This window comes from Acinonyx jubatus, chromosome D4 (assembly GCF_027475565.1).
Source record: "Acinonyx jubatus isolate Ajub_Pintada_27869175 chromosome D4, VMU_Ajub_asm_v1.0, whole genome shotgun sequence".
NCBI classification, from domain to species: domain Eukaryota; kingdom Metazoa; phylum Chordata; class Mammalia; order Carnivora; family Felidae; genus Acinonyx; species Acinonyx jubatus.
Window position 1 is genome coordinate 20,653,632 of NC_069391.1, and position 14,688 is coordinate 20,668,319.

The 14,688-nt window shown below is 48.0% G+C and overlaps 2 protein-coding genes across 2 annotated transcripts in view; both read right to left on the minus strand.

Annotated features, from left to right (window-relative positions):
• The window catches only part of RGS3 (regulator of G protein signaling 3), a 139,898-nt gene extending 139,120 nt beyond the window's left edge, over window positions 1-778 (minus strand). The window contains exons 1-2 of the mRNA XM_027034879.2: window positions 675-778; window positions 411-551 (exon numbers count right to left, since the gene is read on the minus strand). The gene's annotated coding sequence lies outside the window, so the exon portion shown is untranslated. The remainder of the gene's footprint in view (window positions 1-410; window positions 552-674) is intronic.
• A 2,502-nt stretch (window positions 779-3,280) lies between these two features.
• The window catches only part of CD4H9orf43 (chromosome D4 C9orf43 homolog), a 35,411-nt gene continuing 24,003 nt past the window's right edge, over window positions 3,281-14,688 (minus strand). Inside the window, 10 exon segments of the mRNA XM_053204761.1 lie at window positions 3,281-3,768; window positions 3,978-4,035; window positions 4,921-5,000; window positions 7,380-7,407; window positions 7,409-7,471; window positions 7,674-7,753; window positions 8,023-8,113; window positions 10,576-10,726; window positions 11,630-11,799; window positions 12,538-12,595. Of these exon segments, the coding sequence (XP_053060736.1) occupies window positions 3,584-3,768; window positions 3,978-4,035; window positions 4,921-5,000; window positions 7,380-7,407; window positions 7,409-7,471; window positions 7,674-7,753; window positions 8,023-8,113; window positions 10,576-10,726; window positions 11,630-11,799; window positions 12,538-12,595 (964 nt within the window). The 3' untranslated portion in view covers window positions 3,281-3,583.

The window sequence follows — 14,688 nt, forward strand, 5'->3', positions numbered from 1 at the left end:
GAACAGAGTCTGTTACCCCAGATACCAGGACCAACACCAAAACAAAAGACCAGCTGGTGCTATAAGGAGGGGAGTGTGGACACAGACCATCTGAAGACTGTTTCACTGACTCTTCTTCTATGCACAGGTCAAACCGGGCCAGGTGTCATTGGAAAGTGTGCTCAGAAAACATGGTGACCCAAACAAAGTGGCCTACTGCTAGCAGGGATCATAAAAAAGAAGAAAAGAGGCCAGAGACTACTTCCTTAGGAATTTAAGGCTACTAGGACAATATTCCAACTAGCTAAGTCTTAAGACCTCTTGTCTGTTTAAGTGCATAAAGCAATTCTAGCTTGAGCCTCCTGTTAGGTCGTAATTCTCCTGATTCTTATGGCCCAGATGGTGGGGAAATGGCAGTTGGCAACAGTTACCTGGATCCTCTTCCCTCAGAACATTGAGAGGTTGATGCAAAGCGTTGATGAGAGCTTCTTCCCCTCAGTCAATTCTTTTATACATCGTCTCATTCTTCCTTTCTGATTAAAGACGGCTCCTGATCAAAGCCCCAGGCTCTGCTGTGTGTTAAAGAGAGGGAATCAGAGACGCATCAGAGTCCAGCGGATGAGAGGAGCGAGGACCCAGGTTCTAAGCCCAGCCCCCATCACCTGGTGGCCTTTGATTTCTGGCAAATTACTTACCCTCTCCTGCAAGGCCCCCAGGTACTGTGACAAGGGCTGTGGACCAACTCTCGGGGTGCCGATCATACTGTAATCATTGTAGATTTGTACACTCGTTGAGATAACTTTTTGACAGATGGTAGTAAAGTGTCATAAAGGGCGCATTTTTTTTTTCCTAATTCACTAAGGCCCCAAATGGGTTATCATCAGCCCTGGATTCTGAGCCTGTTTTCTAGTGTGTAAAATGGACACAATCCACATCTATCTATAGAGTTGGCCAGAGAACCAACCAAAACGGTGGGTATACACTACCTTGAAAAGCCCTAAATTCTGTTTGTGATTTGAGGGATAGGTAGAACAAAGGAGAAACAGTTTTCAGCCTGCAAATGGTTTTCTTCCCTTTGAAAATAGAAGCAAAAGCCGGTGTTCAAAAAGCAGCAAACATTTTCTCACTCAAAATGTCATGATTCGAGAGGGAACTCTGTACCCATCAACAAATCTGAAAAGAATGTGCCAACTGCAGTGAGTTGCTTTACTAAGTAGTTGAACTGGTAATAAAGTAATTAGAATTTCTCTTCTGAGTCTTCAGATAAAATGAGCAAATGAGAGCAAAGCCCTGCCCCATCCTCAGCCACACTACTGGCCACTGGGAGTCAGGTTTGCTCGTGTGGACAGGTCTGAGGGGAGACTAAGGAATTGAAAAAATGTGTACATTTTTAAGTTAGCCCACAGAAGTCATTCTGCAATGTAACGTATGTTTGGGAAATAATTATCTTCAGAAAACAGCCCACATAACGCCTCTTGGATTCCTCTCACTATGAAGATTCAGCTAAGTATAGATCAGTCTAGTAACACAAATGGTGTCATATAATTTTGATTTGGCTTAGAAGAGAGGAATGGGTAGGCAGCAGTTTTAGCTGTCTAATTTGGTCTGTTTTGAGACAAATGTTAAAAAAGAGTTGAACATTTAATCTGCCTTTCTTTGTACAAACTGTACTTAGGGGAACCAAATAATTGATGAGGGATAAGTTTCTCTTACAGAAAGATGTCAGACCCAGTCCTGAATTCCCCCTTCCGGCATAACAGCGTGAGATGCTCCGCAGACTGCTGTCCAGTGAAACTGGTGAAAATAATTTTTAAAAAAAAATGATTATGTCGGGGCGCCTGCGTGGCTCAGTTGGTTGAGCGTCCGACTTCAGCTCAGGTCATGATCTCACGGTCCGTGAGTTCGAGCCCCATGTCGGGCTCTGTGCTGACCACTCAGAGCCTGGAGCCTGTTTTGGATTCTGTGTCTCCCTCTCTCTCTGACCCTTCCCCATTCATGCTCTGTCTCTCTCTGTCTCAAAAATAAATAAACGTTAAAAAAAAAATGTAAAAAAAAAAAATGATTATGTCTCTGAAAATGGCCTTAGCAGCATACATATACACATGAATAAACATTTGTTTAAGAAAATCCACAAAATCTCAGTAAGAACAGAGTCTATGCTGTGTGACCCTAGAGCCATGCCCCACACCAACTTCAGTGAGACAGAAACCACTCCAGACTGCTGCAGCCCATGGACACAGGCCTCCCTCCCCCGGCCCCAAGACAGAGGGCTCTCTCCCTAGGAGGAACAAGATGTCATTGTTTCTCATCCTGCCCCCAGCTACTGGTGCCAGTTAAGTGCTAGCGAGTACCAACAATAGTGGGGGCTCTCTTCTTCCACCTAGCTCCCCCTTATGGGAAGGAGACTTGACCCTGGGTGCAGAGCTGGTGAGAATAATGGATTCCAGCTACCCTTGCCCCAGCTCATGGCCCAGGGTAAAGGCCTTCACTGCCCATATCTAACACACTGGGTACATGAGAGTTCCATTATATCATTCTCTTGGCTTCTAGGTAATCTTGAAATTTTCCTATATTAAAAACTTGAGGGGCACCTGGGTGGCTCAGTCGGTTAAGCGTCCAGCTTCGGCTCAGGTCATGATCTCGCAGTCCGTGAGTTTGAGTCCCACGTCGGGCTCTGTGCTGACAGCTCAGAGTCTGGAGCCTGTTTCAGATTCTGTGCCTCCCTCTCTCTGACCCTCCCCCATTCATGCTCTCTCTCTCTCTCTCTCTCTGTCTCAAAAATAAATAAACGTTAAAAAAAATTAAAAAAAAAAAAACTTGAAGGACAAAAACATGAAAAAAAAAATCCTTCCAAAGACCAAATTCAAGGTCCCCTGAGACTCTGAAATTCTGAGTCTTTACAAGTATCACTGAAACATTCCTACAGACTCAATAATTTAGAAACTAGACCTTTATAGACTCTTTCAGGTTAATATGAAAATGATTATTGGGTGCCATCTCTAAAAGAAACCATTTCCAGAGAATGAGAGGAAAAGCTGGGAACACAGTAGGGTGTCTCACGGGCCAAATTCATCTTCCCTTTCTTTCTTTTTTTAAAGTAATCTCTATGCCCAACGTGAGGCTCGAACTCACGATCTCAAGATCAAGAGTCACACACTCTGCCGACTGAGCTAGCCAGGAGTCCCAAAATTCATCTTCCTTTAACTGGAAACCTTTCAGAGCTTCAGAGGGGAGATAAAAGTGACCCAGAAAACAGATGAGCAGAAACATGTCTCCCCTCCTCCCAGAAACAGAATGAGTCTTTTGCTTAAGCAGCAGTTGTGTTTAATCACTAAAATTATTCTGTTCCTAATGAAAGAGAAACAATCTAAGTTTAAAAAGGATGAGGCTTTTTCTCCTCAATTATTTTAGAGGCAAGGAGAAATGAACGAAAAAAGCAGAATCTCTATGGTCAGGCCCTGGTAAAGCCTCCAGGGAGCAGAAGTCCCCTCTGCTTTCTGCCCTTATGTCCAAGGTCACCGTCCTCAGGATTCCAAGCATTCTGCTCTGGAGTAAGACTGCCCTGCAGAGTCTTGAAATACTCTCCACTCTCTGACCTGGAGAGCTAGTTCTCCTCATCCTCATCGTCAGTGGCCTGAAGAATCCTCAGTAGTTTGAGCTCAGGGTTCCACCTTGTTCTAGATGTACCATCTGAAAGGTCCTCTGGGCTCCTCTCTTGGGATTCCAGCACAGCGTCCTCCTGAGTGCTGATGTCCTTGTTAGAGGGTTTGGTCTGAGATAATTCAGGATCTGAAAGAAGACCCAGCCATTAGCTGCACCCACAGCCCTCTCCCAACTGTGCCAAATGCACGACAGAAAAGGAAGGGCTGCGTGTCATTAGGACCCTTCTGAGGGATGAGGACTATGGCTTCCAGGGAGGTGAACCATCCTTGTCAACAGGAGTTCAGCTCTCCCGGGCCTAAATGACTTACTAAGCTTCCTCCACCCTAGGAATTTACCATCCTTACTGGGGAAGGAATCCAGATAATTCTTCATCTGTGGTCTCTCTGTGGAATCCTGAAATTCATTAAGGTAAGTGTAAGGAAACTTGAATCAAGACTTTAGGAAAGTAAGGGTTTTTCTAAAAGATGCTTTTCTTGGAAAAATTAGCATCTAAGACAGGACAAAATGCCACCTCCTGAGACTAAAGACAGAAGCGTGTATCACACACTCTTTGCCCTCTAGACTGACCAGATGAAGCCAGAACCCACTTTTCTCCATTCCCACCTGTCAGCTTAGGGTGCACTGCCTCCAAAGGTGGCTCCCAACAATTCCTCCAATTCCTCCATGCACATGCTGCCCCTCCCACCAAGAGACGGAGTACGTTTTCTCTCCCCTTAATCTGGGCTGGGCTTGTGATTTTGTGACTAATAAAATATGGAAGAAGTGACATTGCTCCAGTTTCAGCCCCATCTCTTAAGAACATGCTTTCATGAGGGGCGCCTGGGCGGCTCAGTCGGTTAAGCATCTGAGCTCAGGTCATGATCTCACGGTTTGTAGGTTTGAGACTCACATCGGGCTCTGTGCTATTAGCTTGGAGCCTGGAGTTTGCTTTGGATTCCGTGTCTCCTGCTTTCTCTGCCCCTTTCCCCGCTCACACTCTGTCTCTTCCTCTCTCTCAAAAATAAACATTAAGAAAAAATTTTTTAAAAGAAGCCCAAACAAGCCACGGAGAGGCCTCATAGAAGAGAACCAAGGCAATTTGGCCAACAGCCCCACCCCAGCGACTGGCTGAAAGCAACTGTGTTGAATGACATCAAGCCAACACCAGAAAAATCATCCAGTCAACCCTCAAAATCACGAGAAATGATCAACCACTGCAGTTCTGGCTTTGAGGTGGTCTGTTCTACAATAATAGATAACAGAAACAGGGCCCTGGCAGAATGGCTCCCAAACTCTTACCTGCTTCAAGGTGAGTCCTTCTAACTTCATCCACTGTGGCTGCTTTTGGTCACTTTTCCAACCCAACAGAGTTCTGTGACCTAGTGATCACAAAGCCAATTCAGTTCTCTGCTTATTGGTATTTCATATCCCATTGTTGGGCTTCTAGGTGACCCCTAGTCTATAAGTCCCTACCCCGTTTAGGGTAAGACAGGTTAGAGGAGGTGGAAGGGAGTTCAGCCTCCGAGTTCTACCTGTGAATCTGTTCACCTGGGACTGTGACCACATCTACTACAGAATTAGAGATCGGGGCGCCTGGGTGGCTCAATCGGTTAAGCATCTGACTCCAGCTCAGGTCATGATGTCACGGTTCGGTCTGTGAGTTTGAGGCCCACGCCAGGCTCTGTGTTGATGGCACAGAGCCTGGAGCCTGCTTCAGATTCTGTGTCTCCCTATCTCTCTTTGCCCATCCCCCAATCACACTCTGTCTGTATCTCAAAAACAAATGAATGTTAAAAGAAAAAAAATTTTTAAAAGAATTAGAGATTAAGTTCAAGTGTATGCTCAATGACTTAGAGTTCCTCCAACAAACCTAAGGGGCAGGTATCTGCACATCTTAGCAGCGAAAGAAGCCCTAACCCTAGGTTTTCAGTTTACGAATACTCCTCTTACCTTGTGGTACCAACCCTAATGTCTCCATATTCACTTCCAAAAATGGAACCCCTCCCTTCCAAAAGCTCTAGTTCTAGGATTCTTCTGCGTCAGTCGTTTCCCCATCTAGTCCCTGAATGCATCCGCCCTTTCCTTTCTCAATTCCCTTCCTCTAAATGAACATCTTCCAAGCTGCCACCAGAGATGTTATGCTAAAAGGCAAAGCCAAACAAGAGACTCCCTTCCTTAACACTTCTGTTGGCTCCCTACCAGCACTGGTTCTCACCCTAGCTGCACACTGGGAGTACTGGGGGTTCCATTCACTGAGGCCCAGGTTCCAACACCAGAACTTCTGATTTAATAGGTCTGTGGTGCATCCTGGGTACTTGAGATTTAAAAGCCCCTCAACTGATTTCAGCGAGCAGTCAAGGTGGAGCACCACGACCTGGAGCAAAGGTCAAACACCTCAGCAGGCTACACAAGCTCCCACCTACCTCTTCAGCCCAACATTTCATCACTCTCTCTCAAATAACCGACAGCTACAATGGACTGCTGTGTTCCCTGAGTAGCCACACTCCTCCAAGATGCCTCTGCTAAAGCTATTCTCACTCCTGGGAATTCTCTTTCATGTCAGTAAAACGCTCACACATTCAAGATCCAACGCAAAAATCAACTCTTCCATAAACCTTTCTCAACCCGGTGAGGACAGGCCACGGCTCTAAAAACAGGAGCACCTGGGTGGCTCAGGTCTTGATTTCAGGGTTGTGAGTTCAAGCCCCACACTGGGCTCCATGCTGGGTGTGAAGCCTACTTAAAAAAAAAAAAAAAAAAAAAGGGCACCCAATCACCTATTGGAGGCATCAGGAAGAGGAACGAAAAGCACTTAAATGAATTCAGGGCAGTGCTGATCACCCCAGATGAGGAGCTAACCTTGGACCAGTCAGCCCCACCCTGGGCAACAGCCCTAGCTCTGTCTACATCCCACGTGAAGGTCAGGAAGCTTCCTAGATCTTCAGGTCACAGGCCACTGTTGGCATCTGAGAGCTCAATGGGATGGGAAATAAACCGAGAGAGAGAAGCATTCTTCTCAGGAAACAGCTCTCCGGACCCTCCCACTGCCCCAGGGCTGGAGAGCAAATTCTGATGCTGAAACGATCAGCAATGTCCAGTCTTAATAGGGCACCAAGAATCTTCTAAGGTTTCAGGGCATATTTTCTCCCTTCTGTTCTTTCTTTCTTTTTTCTGCACTCAAACTGAGCAATGTCAGAGAGACCGGGTAAGTATATCCTTCGGCTCAGACACGTGATAAGGACTCCAAAAGGGGGAGAAATATCTCTTCTCGCATCCAGCATGAACACCAGAGGGAAAGAACCTCCTATCAAGATCGGCTACTTGCCTCCTACAGGGGACTAGATAGTATGATCTCAACCCAAGCCTCCAGGAACTACCGTGTAGCTGGAAAGTGGCCCTGGATTCCGCTTCTTTAGAACTCTCTGGGGGCTAATCAGGGGCCCTGGCTCTTTCCTGCCTCCTTGCTTGCTCTTCATCCTCAAATCACTCTGCCTTTTCTAAAGACATGAGGAAAGATGCCTCTGACTCATGCTCATGGTCATCTCTCAAATGCCCACATGAAAAAGACACCTGGCCCAGCTTGCTTCCTTAGTAAACGTTTGATGGAAGGATGACGTATGGTAGCCCAGCCAAAACGTTCCAAGAAGAATTCCAAATGCCCGACAAAGGCAGGTCCCAAGATGATGGACAAGTTCAGTTCTTCCTGCCCTCGGCTACGTCCTGAGATTCTGTCCCTCCCAAACCCACATTCTCCTTACCATGGCGTGGGCCATAAACCATGGCACCTACCTGAACGTTTATGCAAAATGTTCGGGCTCCCTGGATCGCTCTTGGGTTTCTTTTTAGCCTCCTGAAACCCAAATGAGGAGGAACTGAATTAGGACCTTCAGAAGTGAAGAAAACATTTCAGAAAGAGTCTAAAAGAAGTAAGTCAATATCTGCAACCAGACAGAGAACAGGGAGATGGACACCTCATACATCCCTTCCTGTTCCAGGCTGTGCCCCTGCCCCAGACCCAGCCAGTCCTAGGGCGCCCCTCACTGCCCCTCTACCTGTCTCTTAGGTGGTGTTTTCACCAGCCTCTGCTGCTGCTGCTGCTGCTGCTTCTGCTGCTGCTGCTGCTGCTTGTGACCTGGTGACCAGAGCACCGGCTCAGTCCTCTTCTCCCTGACAGCTCCCACTCCCACCCACCCCTGGGCTGCTTGCTCTGCCCTGCTCCACAATGGCGACAACCCCTTTGTCAGAACCAAGCCATTGGCGGGGGGGGCGGGGAAGAGGGCTGCCTTCTGAAACTGCAGTTTCCTGAGTTCTACATGTGATCCTATATGACTCTGGCCACAAACATAACAAAATTGGGACCAAGATCAAGTATGAGCACTGTGGGCTGAGGGCGAACAGTACCTGAAGATCTGACAGCACCAGAAAATCTACCTTCTGTGTTCAGGTTAGAACACAATTTCTTCAAATGTTCAGGATATCTCAATGCTGGTCTCTGGAGAGAAAAAGAAGGAAAAGATGAAAAAGAAGAAAAGGAAGAGAGGAGGAGAGGAGGAGGAGGAAGTAGAGGAGGAGGAGGAGAAGAAGAAGGAGGAGAAAGAGAAGGAAGAGGAGAAGAAGAAGAAGGAGTCATAGGAAAGGAGAAGGGGGAGGAGGAGAGGGAGAGAGGGGAGAAGGAGAAGGAGGAGGAGGAGAAGGAGGAGAGGGAGGAGGAGAAGGGGGAGGAGGAGAAGGAGGAGGAGGAGGAGGAGAAGGAGGAGGAGGAGGAGAAAGAGGAGGGGAAGGAGGAGGGGGAGGAAGAGAAGGAGAAGAGGAGGAGAAAGAGGAGGGTAAGGAGGAGGGGGAGGAAGAGAAGGAGAAGAAGAGGAGAAAGAGGAGGGGAAGGAGGAGGGGGAGGAGGAGAAGGAGAAGAGGAAGGAGAAGAGGAGGGGAAGGAGAAGGGGGAGGAGGGGGAGGAGGGGGAGGAGGGGGAGGAGGGGGAGAAGGAAAGAAGGGGGAGGAAGAGAAGGAGAGGGAGGAGGAGGAGAAAGAGGAGGGGAAGGAGGAGGGGGAGGAGGAGGAAGAAGGGGGGGAAGAGAAGGAGAAGAGGAGGGGAAGGAGAAGGAGGGGGAGAGGGAGGAAGAGAAGGAGAAGAAGGAGAAGGAGGAGGAGGAGGGGGAGGAGGAAGTAGAAGAGGAAGAGAAGAAGGAGTTGTAGGAGAAGGAGAAGGGGGAGGAGGAGAGGTAGAAAGGGGAGGAATAGAAGGAGAAGAAGGAGAAGGAGGAGAAGGAGGAGGAGGAAGAGGAGGAGGAGGAGGAGAAGGGGGAGGAGAAGGAGGAAGAGAAGAAGGAGAAGGGGGAGGAGGAGGAGGAAGAGAAGAAGGAGAAGAGGGAGGAGGAGGAGGAAGAGAAGAAGGAGAAGGGGGAGGAGGAGGAGGAAGAGAAGAAGGAGAAGGGGGAGGAGGAGGAGGAGAAGGAAGAGGAGGAGGAGAAGGAGGAAAAAGGGGAGGAGGAAGAAGAGGAGAAGGAGAAGAAGGAGTCATAGGAGAAGGAGAAGGGGGAGGAGGATAGGGAAAAAGGGGAGGAAGAGAAGGAGAAGGAGGAAAAGGAGGAGGAGGAGGAGAAGGAGAAGAAGGAGGAGGAGGAGAGAAAGAAGGATGGGAGGAGGGGGAGGAGGGAGAGGAGGAGGAGGAGAAGGAAAAGGGGAAGGAGGAGAAGGAGGAGAAGGAGAAGAAGGGGGAGGAAGAGAAGGAGAAGAAGGAGGAGGAGGAGAAGGGGGAGGAGGAGGAGAAGGGGGAAGAGGAGGAGGAGGAGGGGGAAAGGGGGAGACGGAGCAGGGGGAGAAGGAGGAGGAGAAGGAGGGGGAGGAGCAGAAGGATGGGGAGGAGGAGGAGGGGGAGAAGGAGGAGGGGGAGTAGGAGAAGGAGGAGAAGGGGGAGGAGGAGAAGGAGGAGGAGGAGAAGGAGGAGGAGAAGGAGGAGGAGGAGAAGAAGGAGGAGGAGGAGGAGAAGGAGGAGGAGGAGAAGGAGGAGGAGGAGAAGGAGGAGGAGGAGGAGAAGGAGGAGGAGGAGAAGGAGGAGGAGGAGAAGAAGGGGGAGGAGAAGGAGGAGGAGGAGAAGGAGGAGGAGGAGGAGAAGGAGGAGGAGGAAGAGAAGGAGAAGAAGGAGAAGGAGGAAAAGGAGAAGGAGGAGAAGGGGGAGGAGGAGAAGGAGAAGGAGGAGGAGGAGGAGAAGGAGAAGGAGGAGGAGGAGGAGAAGGAGGAGGAGGAGAAGGAGGAGGAGGAGAAGGAGGAGGAGGAGAAGAAGGGGGAGGAAGAGAAGGAGAAGAAGGAGAAGGAGGAAAAGGAGAAGGAGGAGAAGAAGGAGGAGAAGGGGGAGGAGAAGGGGGAGAAGAAAGAGAAGGGGGAAGGAGGAGGAGGAGAAGAAGGGGGAGGAGGAGGAGGAGGAGAAGGGGGAGGAAGAGAAAGAGGAGGAAAAGGGGAGGAGGAGGGGGGGGAGGAGGAAGAGGAGGAGAAGGGGGAGAAGAAGCAGAAGGGGGAAGGAGGAGGGGAAAGAGGAGGGGAAGGAAAAGGAGGAGATGGAGAAGGAGGAGGGGCGGGAAGAGAGGAAGGGGAAGGGGAAAAGGAAGAAGAAGAGAAGCTCTACTGAAGTCCTTTCTTTTTCCCAAAACGTATCCCTCAAATGCAGGTACCCATCTAGCCAACGAGCACTTTTTGAGAACCCAGTGCGGGCAACATCATACCAGGAGCTATGGAGAGAGGAAACGGTGCAGAAGTGCAGAAGACACAGAGAATGTTGCTGTCCTCAAGCCCCTCCCCATGCGTTTGCTTTCACTACATACAGCCCAGCCCTTCTATGGGGCTTGAGTCCAGCATGGAAGGATAGAGAGAAAGAATAGAAAGTCGCCTCCTCCAGCCTTGGAAAGTAATGAGTTGGGATTTGCATCTAGACATCCCTCTCGGAGGCCCCCTGGGTCTTACCTGCAGGGCGAGGCGGTGCACAGATAAAAACATCTTTGCAGAAATGGCACTGTCAGGTCGGCTCTTCTCCAGGGCAAGTTTCTTCTTCATCATGGCCAATTGCGTCTTCATCTCCAGAGAAGGCCTGGCTTTCCCTTCATCAGGCAAAAGGCTGAAGGGGACAGAGACAGCCAGACAGTCAGTGACAGTTGTTCCTGGAGTGTGGCTGAGGAAAAAGAGATGAAAAGGGCCACAAATCCGAATACATTTTCCACTTTGGGCCTGAAAAGACCTGTACCAACAGGTGTTTTCAGCTCCCTGAGGACAGGCATTCTTACCCCCATTTTGCAAATAAGGGAATGAAATGTAAGATGCTAGTTAAATTACCACAATGCACAAAACCAGGAAGTTTCAAGGCAAAATCCAAAGGTTGTCTCACTCCAAACCACATTTCCCTTCTGCCTCCCACTTACCCATAACTCATCTATAGAAAGAAGAGAGTGGGGGGCGACTGGCTGGCTCAGTCCACGGAGCAGGCAACTCTTGATCTACGGGTCATGAGTTCAAGCCCCACATTGGGCATAGAGCTTACTTTAAACACAAAAAGGGGGGGGGGCGTCTGGGGGGCTCAATCGGTTAAGCGTCCGACTTCGGCTCAGGTCACGATCTCACGGTTTGTGAGTTCAAGCCCCACATCGGGCTCTGTGCTGACAGCTCAGGGCCTGGAGCTTGATTCAGATTTTGTGTCTCCCTCTTTCTCTGCCCCTCCTCCACTCACACTCTGTCTCTCTCAAAAGTAAATAAACATTAAAAAAGTTTTTTTAAGTTAGAAGACAGTAACAGTTCTCGTGGAGGTTCAAGTGAGAGAATATACATAATGTGCTTATTTATTTAGCACAGGGCCTGGCAAGTGTAAGTACTTGGTAAATGGTGGCACACTGGTAAGTCTAAGAACTCACTGCACAAGTAAGGGGACAGTTTTGTCCCTACTCAGAATAAGCAGGCTACTAGCCCCTTCTCTGCTTCAGAGAAGAGCAGGTGCTCTGGCTCTACCGCAGGCTCACAGGACACTCACTTCTTCAACAGATCCTGAGGTAATGGTTCCAAGTCAAATTGGTTCCAGAAAGGTATGGACTCTGAAGTTAGTTGCTCAAAAATGTGTACTGGCAAGGGGGGAGGCACATTCATCCTTGGAGGTCCCAGCTGTGTTTCCGTTTTCTGCTTTCTGTAGAGAAAATGGTCTTTCTAGAAAAGCAACAGCAAAGACAAAGCACTCCTTTCAGAGCCACTCCTTCCCATGAACATCCCAGCCTCCCAGACACAACCCTGGCAAGCCAAACCCCTGGTCTCCAGACCCACTCCAGCAGCACCCTCCTCTGCACTGTGAGGACCACCACATTTTCACTCCCTGGCTCCCCATCCTATTGCTGAATTCAGATCATACAGGGACTAGTTGTTTCATTTTCCCAAAAGGTTATTAATTCATTCACTGAGAAAACTGAACAAGTATTTGTTGGCCAGTGATGTGCCAGGCACAGGGCTGGGGCTGGGGATTCAGCAGTGAACAACATGGAGGAATCTTCCCGCTCTGTGACTCACTCAGGGTTACATTTACTCATAAGGGGGGGCATGAGAATGAGAAACTCAAGTCCATTATAACCCCTAGTCCACTGAAGTTCTCTTTTTGTCACACTGGGAATTTATCTTTAATCGGCCAAAAATTCCCCCTGAATACCCAACACTTCCTCCTAACTTCTCTTCAAGATATTCTTCACCTTCCTACAGGGAGGAGGTAGAGAAGAGAGTCTCAGAATAGAAAATGCTTTGGTAATTATTCCCTAAGAGGGGTCTTCTTTTGCAGATTTTGTTCATTTAAAAAGAACGGAGAAAGGGGGAATGTAGATGAAAGGAAAAATGAAATAAAATAACCAAAACTCTGTACAGAGTAATATCATAAAGGTTTGACCAAAACCTCAAACTTACAGCTACACAGTTCATTCTGCCATCCTGGCTGGAGACAATGCGCTTCTTCTCAGCTGGTCTTGAAACAAGAAAAACCACAACTTATTCCCAGCCATCTTAAACAGAAGCACCACGGGTATTTGTGAATGGTGACCATGAAGATTTCCATCCTCTATTCAGTACTCAAAGATGGCTGGCTAGAAGTCCAAAGGCACCAACTACCCAGAAGCTGCTAAAATCAAGACCTAACCTTACATCTAAATTAGGTTCCCTACCGTTCTCTCTTATGGTCCCGTTATTTGATTTCATAGCATTAATCTAAATGAGTAATTATATACTTAGGTGTGGTGATGTGTGTAAGGTCCGAATCCCCCACCACCACCCTAAGACTGTAGGAGGTCAAGGACCAAAGTCAATTTGGTTTTTCACTGAATTCTCACTGCTCACCATAGAGGAGATACTCAAGTATTTTTTTGTACTGTCATCTTCCTCCTCCTTGCCTGGAACATGGATATGATGGCTGGAGCTCTAGCAGTCACCTTAGACCTTAAAAGCCCCCATGAAACACCTTGAGAAAATGAAACCCATGGGCTAAGGATGATGACCAGAGAGCCAAAAGGAGCTCTGGTTTCTGATTACCTCATGGGAGTTGACATACCAGCCCTGGCCCACCCACATCTGGGTTTTTTGTTTTTTGTTTTTTGTTTTTTTACATAAAAGGAAATAAACCCTTAGGGGCTTTTTGTTTACATCACACACACACACACACTCACATACCCACACACAAATGCATGTATGCAGAATCACTGACAAGAACTTTTTTCTAAAATTTTTTTTAATGTTTTTATTTATTTCTGAGACAGACAGAGCATGAGCAGGGGAGGGGCAGAGAGAGAGGGAGACACAGAATCGGAAGCAGGCTCCAGGCTCCGAGCTGTCAGCACAGAGCCCGACGCGGGGCTCGAACTCACGGACTGTGAGATCATGACCTGAGCTGAAGTCAGACGCTTAACTGACTGAGCCACCCAAGCGCCCCTCTGATAGGATCATTTAAAAAACAAAAAACAAAAAAACAATGAGGGGCTCTTGGGTAGCTCAGTTGATTAAGCATCTGACTCTTGACTTCAGCTCAGTCATGATCTCACAGTTCATGAATTCCAGCCTCGCCATCAGTCTGTCAGTTCCAGCCCCGCGTCTGCACTGTGAGTACAGAGCCTACTTAGGATTCTCTCTCTCTCTCTCTCTCTCTCTTACTCTCTGCCCCTCCCATGTGCTCTCGCTCTCTCTAAATAAATACATGAATAAATAGGGGCATCTGGGTGGCTCAGTTGGTTTAAGCGTCCAACTTCAGCTAAGGTCATGATCTCACTGTTCCCAAGTTCAAGCCCCGCGTCAGGTTTCAGATTCTGTGTCTCCCTCTTGCTCTCTGCCCCTCCCCTGTTCACGCTCTCTCTCTCTCTCTCTCTCTCAAAGATAATAAAATAAACATTAAAAAAATTAATAAATAAACTTAAAAAAAAAGGAAAGAGAGTAAGATCCTTTTGTGGTTCAGGTGCTTCCCTCAAAATTTGTTACAACCTCAGCATAGTACCTATCTGATGTTAAAAAAAAAAAAGAAAAGTAATAAAATGAAATAAGATTCTTAAGTCACACCACATCTAAACAGTCACTTAACAAGAATCTGAAAGCCTCAGCACTCATGAAAGAACACCCAAATGCTGCCTTTCAATGTTATCGGCATTGCCAAGCCTTTGGGCCTTCACCAAATGATCCTTCTGCTTTGCACATAGGTTCTACCTGCTATCCACTTTGTGCCACGGAGCCGGGCTTTGGGGCTGAGACCAAACATTCACATGCTTCACTGAAAATGTTTCCACTAGCTGGGGACGACTAATAAGAAAAACTGATAGTCAGGAAGCATCTGTTTCTTAGACCCCACAAACACACTGGGCTCTATGTTGCATGCTATTTACGGCTATGATTTGATGTAGACAAGCCCCCCCCCCCATGAAGCACAAAGTACATTAAATAGAACCCCAGTAGAGCAAGAAGCAAATATAAGAGACCATGACCTTCTTCTCTACATGGCCTCCTGATACTTGCACTGAGGTGGCTAAAAAGGAGATCACGTAAATGAGGCCCGCACAGGGCAGTGAGGGGGGGGGGGGGGAC